The sequence below is a fragment of the Penicillium cataractarum genome, assembly GCF_028827025.1.
Source record: "Penicillium cataractarum strain IBT 29864 chromosome Unknown utg000002l, whole genome shotgun sequence".
Classification (NCBI taxonomy): Eukaryota; Fungi; Ascomycota; class Eurotiomycetes; order Eurotiales; family Aspergillaceae; genus Penicillium; species Penicillium cataractarum.
Window position 1 is genome coordinate 4,648,779 of NW_026622738.1, and position 12,296 is coordinate 4,661,074.

General features: G+C 52.4%; 6 protein-coding genes across 6 annotated transcripts; 3 read left to right on the forward strand and 3 right to left on the reverse strand.

Annotated features, from left to right (window-relative positions):
* Positions 1-181: 181 nt before the first annotated feature.
* Positions 182-1,819, forward strand: N7496_003711 (wax synthase family protein; the record flags this gene model as incomplete). The annotated part of the gene is made up of 1 exon (XM_056696642.1): positions 182-1,819. The coding sequence occupies one exon, from the start codon at positions 182-184 to the stop codon at positions 1,817-1,819; it is 1,638 nt and encodes a 545-aa protein (XP_056558854.1).
* A 114-nt stretch (positions 1,820-1,933) lies between these two features.
* On the reverse strand, positions 1,934-4,709 carry N7496_003712 (RIX1/PELP1 family protein; the record flags this gene model as incomplete). Its single annotated transcript, XM_056696643.1, has 3 exons — positions 1,934-3,931; positions 4,016-4,446; positions 4,616-4,709. The coding sequence occupies 3 exons, from the start codon at positions 4,707-4,709 to the stop codon at positions 1,934-1,936; spliced, it is 2,523 nt and encodes an 840-aa protein (XP_056558855.1).
* Positions 4,665-8,416, forward strand: N7496_003713 (uncharacterized protein; the record flags this gene model as incomplete). The annotated part of the gene is made up of 5 exons (XM_056696644.1): positions 4,665-4,670; positions 4,767-4,890; positions 4,956-5,279; positions 5,335-5,948; positions 6,008-8,416. The coding sequence occupies 5 exons, from the start codon at positions 4,665-4,667 to the stop codon at positions 8,414-8,416; spliced, it is 3,477 nt and encodes a 1,158-aa protein (XP_056558856.1).
* A 393-nt stretch (positions 8,417-8,809) lies between these two features.
* Positions 8,810-9,621, reverse strand: N7496_003714 (complex I NDUFA12 subunit family protein; the record flags this gene model as incomplete). The annotated part of the gene is made up of 7 exons (XM_056696645.1): positions 8,810-8,858; positions 8,910-9,047; positions 9,118-9,187; positions 9,257-9,337; positions 9,397-9,403; positions 9,492-9,512; positions 9,571-9,621. 7 exons carry the CDS (start codon positions 9,619-9,621, stop codon positions 8,810-8,812), a joined length of 417 nt encoding a protein of 138 aa, XP_056558857.1.
* Positions 9,622-9,762: 141 nt separating this feature from the next.
* N7496_003715 (CDP-diacylglycerol--glycerol-3-phosphate 3-phosphatidyltransferase) lies at positions 9,763-11,474 on the forward strand (the record flags this gene model as incomplete). Its single annotated transcript, XM_056696646.1, has 3 exons — positions 9,763-10,002; positions 10,065-10,417; positions 10,472-11,474. The coding sequence occupies 3 exons, from the start codon at positions 9,763-9,765 to the stop codon at positions 11,472-11,474; spliced, it is 1,596 nt and encodes a 531-aa protein (XP_056558858.1).
* Positions 11,475-11,638: 164 nt separating this feature from the next.
* Positions 11,639-12,271, reverse strand: N7496_003716 (uncharacterized protein; the record flags this gene model as incomplete). Its single annotated transcript, XM_056696647.1, has 1 exon — positions 11,639-12,271. One exon carries the CDS (start codon positions 12,269-12,271, stop codon positions 11,639-11,641), a length of 633 nt encoding a protein of 210 aa, XP_056558859.1.
* Between the last annotated feature and the right edge of the window lie 25 nt (positions 12,272-12,296).

A 12,296-nucleotide genomic window follows, 5' to 3' on the forward strand; every position in this document is an offset into this window, starting at 1 on the left:
GCCAAAATAAAGCACCGGTAGAATTACTCCCATCCCGGTCCAGTACTCACATATTCAACTCTTTCCTGCCATAATTGAGGAGGGGCACTTGCTGAAAATCCCCACTATCAGCTCCCAACCCCGTTCCTTAGCGCGGCCCCAGACAGACAAGCTCCCGAGTTAGTGGCGCTTGACCCATCCTATGGCCGAACCCCGCCAAGGTTCTTACAAGATCCTTGTGCAAAGCTACGAAGACGCGCTAGATACCCTGCTCGAACAAGGTGTCTATAAGCCAGTTTTTCTCTACCATATTGTGATCTTCAACATCCTGCCTCTCATTGGCTTGGTCATACCGCGCCGCGGAGCTACTCGATATGTTCGCCCTGGGATATTCGCCCTCAGCTTGGGCATTGCAGTCGAGGTGCTCAGTCGCCGTCGAGCGTTTCTGGGTGGGAATGGGTATATGATTGGTTTGATGACGGCGTGGTGGCTTCTGTGGAGTGCCGTGCTCTTCGTGTTTTCGGACATTGAGAATGACTTTCGACGCATTGAACGAGGAGATCTCGCTGGTGAATCGATATGTGATGATGCAGCCGGTGGAGGTGCTTCGCAAAGCAAATCACTCGACAGAAAAGGCAATCCAGTCATTTCCAGCTCCACGATCTCTCCTATACCAAACAGACAGGCCATCCGTACGGCTTGTGCCGACAACCACGGACTTGAGAAATTCCACTGGCAAACTTATCCTCGAAAACTGACGCACCGCTTTGAATGGTGTGCAGGGCTGTTGTTCAATCTCAGAGGACCCGAATGGAATTGGCGTGCGCCACACCTAGGCCCTCTGCCTCGATCCGTTCACACGCAATTGCATGCAGGGTTTCAAGGTGATAGGTTCAAGGCGCACGATGATGCTACGTACACCACTGCAAAGAACCGTCTCCGAGCCGCCCTCTGGAAATTCCTCCAGGGATACCTTTTGCTAGACTGTCTTAAGGTTGTCATGATGCGAGATCCATACTTTCGGGGCATCTTTACGAATGAGATGCCACCTCCATTCCCGTTTTCTTACGTTGCATCTATTCCACTCTTCATACGTTTCTACCATTGCTTTATCAGCTGTATGGGTGTCTATGTTGCACTCGAATTTGTCACGTCCCTCAATCCTATATGTTTCCTGGGATTGTCCATGGCTTTCTCCAATGCCGCTCGCAAGCTGACAGGAGCGCCACTTGATGCATCTTGGCTATATGCGGATAGCTTTGGGCCATTCATCACCTCCGTTCTCGATCACGGGCTAGCCGGATGCTGGGGTCGATGGTGGCACCAGCTCTTTCGCCAAGGCTTCACTGCAACAGCGCATTGGATTCTGTCCTTGCTTCCGACTAGGTGGTCGGCCGACACTCGAGTCAAACGGATCACGCATGTCCTGGTTGCCTTTGCAATCAGCGGATTCATACATGCCTCTGGCAGCCACACGCAGTTCGCAAACACATATCCTTTATCTGGGCCATTCTTGTTCTTTTCCCTTCAAGGCCTTGCGATCATGCTGGAGAATATTTTCAAGACAGTCATCTTCCCCAGACTGCCCCTTGCAGATACCCCGCGGTGGGTACGCCGGACTGCAAACGCAGTATTTGTGTTCTGCTGGCTGTTCTACTCAGGGGCCTTCATTGCAGATGACTTTGCCCGCGGTGGATTGTGGCTGATGGAGCCGGTGCCTATCAGCCCGATTCGTGGGCTAGGGCTTGCATATGATAAAGGATGGTGGTGCTGGGACAAGCCGTGGTTCCATTATTGGAGCGATGGGACATACTGGGGCAGCGGGATACGGGTCATCTAAACGTGATAGACTGTACACATTATACATGTAGATAGACTTTCGGATAGAAATTTCGGATTATATATTGATTCATGAAAAGAAGTCTAATTGTTGAACTTTTTGTGGATGGCAGGTTTAGCCTTCCATTGCCACATCCTCATCCTCATCCTCGTCGTCATCCTCGGTGTCAGACTCGATGTTCAACGTGGGCAGCTCGTCATCACTATCATCAACGGGCAACGGAGCTCCTGCGGTGAGTTGCGATGTTGCCTGGGCTGCCGGCGCCTGAGAAACAGCCGGGACCTGTTTGGGAACCATCGATGCCTCAACCTTGGTAGGTTGATATGCGGGAACAGAAGCAGGTGCTTGGGCCTTCTCCTCAAAACGGGCTTTCTTGGCCTGCACGGGCTGCTGTTCGGACGCCGGGGAAGAGTGCGATTTAGCGGGGGTCTCCTCAAAGTAAGTGCGCTTCTGCAGCGGTGCCACCGAAGCCGCTGAGGGCTCGGTCTTCTGAGCCCCCGCAGTAGCAACAGCCGGCTCCTTCAAGAAACTAGTAGTTTGAGAGGTATTGGTGAATGGTTCATCGACCATCTCATCAGCCTCTTCCTCCTCTTCCATCTCGGCGTAAGCATCAAGCTCCGGCACGCTCATCAGGACCGGCATCCTTGGACGGACCAAAGCCTCGACCTCCATTTGTTCGGGGTAGCTTCGGACCAAGAACGGCATGAGGCTTGAGCCAGCCCCACGGCCCTTGGCGGCCGGAATCGGGTTAAGGACACTAGCAAGCATGGCATCCTTGTTCGAAGTAAGAATAATCGTGCGATCGATTTCCGCACGAATTGAAGGTGCCAAAAGCTCAGGTGCAATGTACGCCAAAGCACTTTGCAGAAGCCCCGATGCAGCTTGCTGAACTTCGGGGAACTGAGGGCCTGCTTTCAATTGCTGTTTCTTCCGAAGCTCAGGGTCCAAGAACGAGTCTGCATTTGCTGTGCCTTGACCGCCCTTCGACTTCGACTTGGGATCAGTCTGCGCCTTTGCTGCAATAGAGTCTTCAAACTGAGGAAGAAGGTCATGACAGGTGACCCGAAGGACACTTGCGACGGAGGCTACGCTCTGTTTTGTCATCGCAGGTCCAGTCAATTTCAACACAGAGGACAGCAAGTCATAAGAAGCCGACCGAACTTCTCTGCAGAATTTCTCGTGCTTGAAAACCCAGGTAACTTGCTCAAGAATGTTCTGCGAGATTGGAGCGGTGCTAGTCTCCAACACACTGACAACATGGGCAAGCAAGTCCATGCAGGCAATATGAATGCGAGGTAGTTCAGCCCACAACAGCTCCCGCTCGTCCCGGCTGATTTGAGGATTGAATTGGACTCCATTCTGCGAAGCCTCGCCATTGGGCGGAATAGTCACGGAGGTAAGTCGAGAAGTCAAGTCGAGAATCGAGCCGAGAGGGATGGCGACTGTCGCAGCCGACGGCAGGGAGATTATTTCAGAGAGAATTCGCAGGAGTATAACCAGTCTGTCGGTTCCGGCATGGATTCCAGCCCAGCCCGGGAATCCGAGGGCATCGGCGCTCGGGTCCGCTAACTCTTTGCTGTAGTGCTGCTTGGTGTGAACCAAGGTTGGATCCACCGATTCCCACTGCTCTGCGATAGCCCGGAAGACATGGTCGGCGGCTCTGTGGGCAGACCAAATAGTCGACTTGCACTCGTCGTTCCAACCATGGCCCGACTTGTCCTTGGGAGCGCATCTGTAAAGAGAAGCAAACAATTGCTCTGCCACATCCAACACTTGCTCGGGATAGTACACTTGCGAAGATGAGCTAAGAATATCCCCAAGCAGAGACGAAAGCTGGGTTCCAAAGGGACGGAAAATTGTGGGGTGACGAGGAATCAGTTCGAGGATGGAATGGAGGACAATCTCCATGAATGGGGTGTTTGGCTTCGGCTTCCGACTCGAACCAGAGGGAAGCTTCACCAAGGTCGAGACCAGGTTGAGCGCCGCGGTAACGAAGCCTGGCAGATGAGGTGTGGTAATCTCTCGAACTAGTGTCGGGTACTGGTATGTGAGGTGGAAAATGCGAGTCAAGGTGATAATACACATCTTTCGGGTGGATACCGGGTCGGGTTTCTAGACAATTCAGAGAGGAATTAGTCAATTGAGCCGACAAAATCTTAATTGCCAGCTGTAGTATGCACGGAGAGAGCTCCCTACCGCCAGAATACCAATCAGGCCGCGAACGATGGGCTCGTAGCCCCGCAAGATCTCCCATTGTCCTGCTTCGACAGTGGCCTTGACTAGAACCACGGCAGTCCAGCGTCCCTCAACACTGCGGTCCTGCAGCAGACTGGCCAGACGAATCTTTAGTTTGTGAATTTGGACGGCATGGTCGGAGTCCCCCTTGCCCGGTTTTTGGGCTTGTGGCGCCGAGAGGAGTTCGGCACAATCGCTCAGCGAGGCCGCGAGGAATGCAGCAATCGAGGGCAGTTGGTCAACCGGGGTAGTTGTTAAGCGATGCGTGACAGCGCGCAAAGTAGTGGAGGCCATAGCGACAAGCACGTAGCAAACACTGGAAAGGGCCTCGGCGACCTCAATTGACACGGGCTCCAAGCGTTGGAGAAGATCGTTGTAGAAGAAGGAAAGGTCTTAAACTAAGTTATCGGTAATATTTTTTTTGGCTGGGGAACAAGCTCGGGCCACATGAAGCCTCGGTAAATTACGGGAATTACGGTCACGGCGATACGTAACCCTCTCTCCACCCCTGGGCGATCATCTCGGGGCCTAGCAAGTTGCGCTGGTCTACGCATGCCTCACTGTCCTCCTTCAACTCTCTCCGCGCTTCCTTTGCAACCCTCCGGAAACTATGGCGGTAGGTGTCCTGAACTTCTGGTTTCGACGTTGGCATCATTTAGAGCTGCTGCGCCTGCTGAGCGTCGACTATCAACAACTAACACGTGCGGTCTAGGGAGGCAACGCTGAGAAGGGACAGCGATACATCGCGTCCTTGGACCAGGCGCGGGCCCAAGGCAAATGGGACGAAGTACCTGAATTGATCCGAAAAGTGACGAAACATGCACCGCATCGTACTTGTAAGCGCGCGCCACTACCGTGCCGTGTTCCAAGATGACGCTAACGGATATCCTTGCAACCAAAGGTGCTATTCAGACTGCGACAGCCGAATCTCGAGTCGTAACCTACCTCCAGCAAAAGACGTCCTCCGAAACTGTATCGACACCTAACCTCCACGAACTGATCCCGGCGCTGTTGACTACCATTGAGAATAATGACGGAACTCCGGAGGAGATTGTCCAGGCGCAGGTCTGTCTAGGATGGATCCATTGGGCCTTGAGTGAGCCAGCACTGGCTGCAGGGCGCCTGCCGAAGGACTTCGCGACAACGGTGGATGAAATGTCCGCCGGAGGACAGGTTCCATCCGCCTGGACGGAGGTCTGCCTGGTGAAAGGATGCTACATTAAGGGTATTATTCGCACAGCGCCGATGCTGCGGGGACATGTTCGCTGATCATTATACAGGGGCTGCGCAAGCTACTGTTACTGGAATTGACGAGACGCTGGAGACTTTTGCTTCCTTGATGCCCTGGTTAAGCAGTGGGAAGCTGGGCTCGAACAATGCGCAGTTCCTAAGCTGGACCGAGACTTTACTTTGTAAAGGTGCTATAATGGCCAGCGAGGAGGCGCGCAATAGCTCCCCGTACTCTGACCCCAGACATGTGGAGATTGCGCTTCGGCTGTTCCGGCTTTGGGCTGCTCTCCCCGCGGTGAAGCAAGGGTTGGCTGCTCCCAAGTCTTCCCATCTAGACGCATCCACCTCGCTCTCCCGAACCTCCATATGGAAGGCCTATTATGGACTCCTCACGACCGTGCTACAGGAAGACCTTGTGTATACGGCTCCTAGTGATGGGCCGGAGCGCCCCCAATTAGCCAGTGAACTGCGTCGCATAGAAGCGATCTGTGAGAACAATCTCTTTCGGGAAGTCCAATTCCCGACTGCCAGCTCCAACAATTCTGAAGTTGAAGAATGGGTGGAACAAGTCATCAGCAACTGGGAGGTTCTTTGTGGACCCCACTGGCATGATCAAGACCTGGGCGAAGGAGGACAGAATACTGTGGGACGCAATGTTTTGGATGTAAGTGCAATTGACGTGACACATCTGAATAGATATACTGACGAATCCCGAAACGTCAGATCCTATATCGTGCGGCAACCAAAACTTATCATTCCCACTTGATTTTGCGGCGTCTGTTTCATGTTCATTCTGCCCTGGCAGACTTTGACCTTGCCCTTCAGGCCCTGGACTCCTATATCGAAATTATTACGGGCGCCAAGGAGAGAGCTGAAAAGGGCGCTGAATACGGCGAACTCGAGAAGGATGAAATCTTCTTACAAACTCTTTCCGAAGGCGTTACTTTGTTGAGCTGCCTTGGCTCCTTCGACGAGGCAGAAAAGGCCAAGGATTTGACCGAATTGATTAGAAAGCATCTCGATAAGCAGGGGGCAACTGTGCCAGATGGGAAGGCCAATGGCAAACTGCTGCTTACACAAGGTCTGGGCTCTACTAATTCATCCGAGATTCCCCCAGCTGTTTTGGCCGCTGCTTACCGGGCAGTCGGAGTCGGCCTTGCGAATTGGGCAAGCTTTACACCTCAAAATGAAGCTCGGGATGAGATTCGCGGAGAAGCTGTGAACTATCTCTTGAAGAGTGCATCTCCTTCGCTGGGCAAGCAAATGAGCTACTCAACCCTCTACACCTTGTCTCTTGTTCTTGCAGAGAATCGCGATCTAGACACTGCGATCGGCTATGTCAAATCTGCATTGACTTCTCATGGCTGCTCTGATTCATCTGAAGATCTTTCAAGGGAAAGGGATCTGGTCCCCATGTGGCATTTACTCGCCCTGCTGCTGAGTGCGAAGAACGAGTTCGATATCGCCGAACGGTCTTGCGAGGCGGCATTTGAGCAATTCCCCCCAGAGGTGTTTGGCAAGAGTCACCTCGACAAACGATCGGAGAGACGTTCATCACGACATTCATCCCACTCCAAGGAACGGGAATCCGGCTCCAAGCGATCTCTCGTGAGCCGACTGCAGGGTCGGGAGAAGGAGCGTATACTCCAAACTCGCATCACGCAACTTGCGTTCGTTGAAGTGATGGAGGGCCCCGAGGCAGCTGTCAACCAAAGTGGGCAATTGCTGAGCCTTTTCGCCACACTGTTCAGCGACCTCAATCTCGATAGCGAAGGCACGAAGCCCAAGACTGAGCATTTGGTACCACCAAAGAGCTCCGCTGGCACAGCTCGAAGCTTCCGCGGCAGCATATTTAGCCGCAGTCGAGCCTCTCATCTACCGGACCGTCGGGCTGATCCCTCCACAGGCTCCGTTCCAGCTGTACCGCCCCTTCCAAACGGCATACCCAGCGGAGTCGAAGCACCGGCCATTCAGATTACGGATGAAGACCGTCAAGGTCATCAAAGTCCAACATCACTCGGAAGGTCTGACTCGAAGAGACTGAAGAAGCGTAGCAGCAGCTTCCATAAGCATGAAAGACCTCGAATTGAGGAGCCTCCGTTGCCTAACGGGACAGAGTCCCCGGAAACGGTGGGGATTGCGGTTTCTGGCAACTCATCCCCCCAGGCAACATCTCATACGACAAGTGGTAGACAGCCATTGCAGCCGATCGCGCACAATATCTCTCACAGACAACAACCAGCCCCAGCTGGCCATGAACAAAATCCACCTGTGCAAGACACGCGACTTCCACCCCCACATCGATTCGATTCTCCCACGCTTGCCACTACGAAGTTCTCATACGTCCAATCTCAGAAGCACGCTCTTGGTCTGCTTGTTAAGATCTGGCTCATTATCGCCGGTCTGTACCGCCGAGCATCATTGTTCGACGACGCCCGAGAGGCCTGCCAGGAAGCCTGGAAACAAACCTCGCGCGTGGAAACACTGGCTGCCTCTTTTGAGTCCTCAGCTCGGGCTTTCAGCAAACGTGGCTGGGATAATGCCAAGAGTTCGGAAGAGCTTTGGGCTGATGTTTGTGCTGAACAAGGACTGTTGGCACAGAGTCAGTCAAACCCTCATCAGGCCATGAAGCACTTCGAGGATGCCCTTCTTCGCTGTCCCGACCATCCGACAGCGACTATTGCGCTGGCGAATCTGCTTTTGGATGTCTGGGATCAGAAGCTGCCGTTGGAGCCGTCGAATGCCGACGCTGATCTCAATGTATCTCGGCTGTCACTATTGTCTAACCTCCCCAAGCCAAAGGTGGCAAATGCTATTTCCATCGATGAATTGAAGGGGCCTAACGTCGAGACTCCGCCTACGGCCGAGACTTCCTCATCCCCGCATGATGTTGACCCCAAGCACCTGCACCGCCTGGCAGCACGAGATCGCGCATACGGTCTGCTCTCGTCGCTGACCAAGCTTGGCAGTTCATGGGACAACTCGGAGGCCTGGTATGCTTTATCGCGAGCCTACGAGGCTGGTGATCAGATCGATAAACTGAAGGACGTTCTGTGGTGGTGCATTGAGCTTGAGGACCGCCGGCCCATTCGGCACTGGTCCAATATTGGCTCCGGGTTGTATGTTCTTTGAAAGAAAAATCTTAAGAGCAGAAAATGGGGATTGATTTTAAACATCTTCTTGTATCTATTTTGAGTTTCCCCTTTACCGATCACACTTGTGCTCAGCCCTACCCCTTTCATCTTCCCTCGCTTGAGATACCACTTTTCACCACCTGATTCGAGGGTTACTAGCACGTTCAGAACCTTTTATAGTTAGAAATTAAAGGATATGGAAATGGAAAATTTTTGAAGTTTCTGAACTAAAAGTTCTCATAAAACCACTGGTAGCACAACTTTATGTACATCTTTCGAAGCAGCCTGACTGGGGCAGTTCGAGATTGAGAGGAAAAGGAAAGGGGAAAAAACAAAGCAGATCAAAGTGTATAAGTTGGATTCATTTTGCTAGTAGCAAATGTCAACTGATTTACCGCGGGGCAGCGACGGGGGTCCAGGCGGACAACTTGGGGCGGGTGCTGTGACGAATTGTTAGCCACGATGAAGAGAGAAGAAGCAGGAGCACGTACGTAGAGTAGGTCTTGAAAGCAGCACGGCTGAAGGTGGGGTTGGGGCGGTGCTCGGGGATCTCCCAAGTGCGCTGGCCGGGCTGGAGGAGCTTGTCGACAGTGGGGGGAGCGTCAACCATGTAGGAGATCCAGGCGTGCCTGTAGTTGAAAGATCAATATCTGAAGTGGTCTTGTATCGTTTCCGATAGCAACCGCGCGAGAGACTTACCAGCCAGGCTCAATCTGGTCGGGCTGGAACTCGGGCCAGTTGGTCTTGTAGTCGACCCAGCGTGTGCGAACTAAACACAAGAGACACTTAGTATTCTTGATTTTCTGTCGCATTCATTCCGCTGTATGGGCTGTCTTACGAGGGAGCTCTTCCTCCATGTTCTCGTAGTACTTGTTGCCGAAGCGGTCGACTCCGATGAGGGTTCCGGCCTTGGTATCACCTACAATCGCACAGGGTTAGTCTACCACACTAAGTCAATTGAAGAGAAGCATAACGTACCGATGTTCTAGTGGAAAGAACAGAAGAAACCATAGAGTTAGCCACTAAAGTCCACCCTCTACCCCCATATCCCGTGTCCGCGGCGAGAATCATACCTGCATCTGGTGACCAAAGTCCTGAAAAAACGCGTTAGCAACCCGGGTCATTGCGGTCAAAAATGAGCGTATCACAAACCTTCAAGCCAACTCGGCGCAGATTGCGCAGTGTCCTCAGAACGGTCGACATCTTTGCGGTGCAATGGGCGAGGATGAGGTCAGGGCAGAGCGTGTGGAAGGTGAGGTCTGAAGTCGGAATGTTTGCAACGTTTGCACGGATTCTGGTCACTTTCCCGATTCAGAAATCCTTCTCCCAGCGCATCCAAAAATCATGTTCGGTCGTGTTGGAGGCCAAGCGCTTCGTTGCGCTGCTCGTCGCCCAATTGCACGCAGAAAACTATGTGATCGCCGGTTTTCTGCGCAGACTGGTGTCAATACCACTGCTGCATCTGCTCCTTCGCCGCTCGGTGGAATCACCGTTGAGCTGGATCGCATTGCGCCCCGATTTGAGATTCCAGCTTCACAGATTACAATTCTCGATTCTCCGGCCAATTTCTATTCGGCTTTGAAGGTTAGCTTTGTGCCAGGAATGCATTGATCGCTCCAAATTGAAACTGACTCGCAACTCCATAGAACAAAATCCGGAACGCGAAGCGGCGCATTTACCTTTCCACGTTGTACATTGGCAAGACCGAATACGAGCTCATCGAGACGATATCCCACGCCTTGCGCGATAATCCTGACCTCAAAGTATCCATTCTTACCGATGCTTTGCGAGGAACCCGAGAAACCCCCAATCCGTCCTGCGCTTCGCTCCTTTGCTCGCTGGTCTCAGAATATGGAGCGGAGCGGGTTGAGATTCGGATGTTCCACACCCCCAATTTGACCGGTCTGAAGAAGAAGTGGATTCCTAAGCGTATCAACGAAGGCTGGGGCTTGCAACATATGAAGCTGTACGGTGTTGACGATGAGATCATCATTTCGGGGTAAGTGCCTCTGAAAGCATGCTTCGCGAGCGTTGGAGCTGATGACAGGTACAGTGCAAACCTCTCCGAGGACTACTTCACAAACCGACTGGATCGATATCATGTCTTCGACTCCAAGGCCCTGACAGACTACTATGCCCGCATTCATCATGCGGTCTGCAGCTTGAGCTTCCAGGTCTTGCCCGATCCTCATAATCACTCGGGTTATCTTTTGGACTGGCCTACTTCCAACGGTGCTCCCTCGCCCTTGGATAGTCCTCAAGATTTCATTTCATACGCCTCAAACGTACTCAGTCCCCTCATTCAAGCATCCGAAAACAAGCCAGCTCTTTCCTCTTCATCATCCAGCCAAACCTTTGTATACCCCGTGGCTCAATTTACTCCACTCCTGAAACCAGACACTTCCACCGAATTCCCCGCGGTCACAAGCATCTTGCGTCTCTTGTCGGAATCGCCTGCTTTTGAAGGAGCTCGTTGGCTTTTCACCGCCGGTTATTTCAACATCCACCCTGTCCTTTCATCACTCTTGATCTCTAGCACATCCACCGCTTCTGAGAAGGCTTCCACGACGCAAGGGACAGTCCTGACCGCTTCTCCTTGGGCTAACGGATTCTATGGCTCCCCGGGTGTATCTGGCATGCTTCCTGCCGCATACACACACCTCTCGGCACGCTTTCTCGACCGTGTAGCGGCCGCCCAGGCCACTAACTCCATCCAACTCAAGGAGTGGCGCCGTGGTACTGTGGGCACGCCGGACGGGTGGACCTATCATGCCAAGGGTCTTTGGGTTACCCTGCCACGTGAGGAACACCCCAGTCTTACCTTCGTTGGTAGCAGCAACTACACAAAGCGAAGCTATAGCCTGGACCTCGAAGTCGGCGCCCTTGTCGTCACAAATGACCAAGACTTGAAGCAAAAGCTCGGCAAAGAGACTCAATGGCTTCAGGAGGACTCAAAGCAGATTTCAAGAGAAGACTTGATGCGCACTGAGAGACGTGTTGGCTGGAACGTACGTCTTGCCATGTGGATTGTCGAGAAGGTTGGTGGAGCTCTATAATACCTACCATGTAATTTGTATATGTAAATCTACGAAGGGTGGGCTTATTCCCGCTTGTACTTGTAAGATAATGTGATAAATCCCGCATACTAGCCTTCTTGTCCTAATGCGTATTCAACCTTTTATCCTTTTGTCGTGTTGTCCCATTTGTCATTGAATCTCATTCAGTCTGTGTTCGACGATGCAATGACACAAAGGACGAGACCTGCGACTACCCTGCCGATTGGCGTACCCAGTAAGGCCCGGAATTCAGCAGAGGAGTAACGCCAGACAAAGACTTTGTTTTCTGGAGGTGGCCTACAAAGACCATTGCGCTCAGTGAGGAGTTGTGTTAGACAGAACTCTCTGGTTTCAGTCTCGACGATATTGTCTACGAAAATGTACTTCAAGGTCGCAAACCCATACTTGTTCTCGTATGCGGCACCGAGTACCTCAGAGATATACCAGTCTTTGGGGTCTGTAAAGCTCTCGACATACTCAATCCACAGAGAGCCTGGTCCCACTATTCCAGAGCAGGCCTTGCCTTCGTAGTTTCCTTGGGGGTCAAGGACAATTCTCCAGTATCCGAAGCAGTAGTACGGAGACTCTTCAATTGAGGGATACGTTTCGAGAGGGAGGTTAACCTCTGTAGCCTCTTGTAGTTGTTTGCAACCAAGCTGATACCGACACCAGATGGTTCCTGCTTCCTCATTTGGTAGCAAGACCGACGGTTGGTTCTCTGCCTCCAAATACTCCCAGGTCAATAGGACAGTGCCGATATGACATGGAACCCGGCTATTTTCGATCTTTTTTCCCATTCGAAGCCGATCCTCTGCAAGTCGC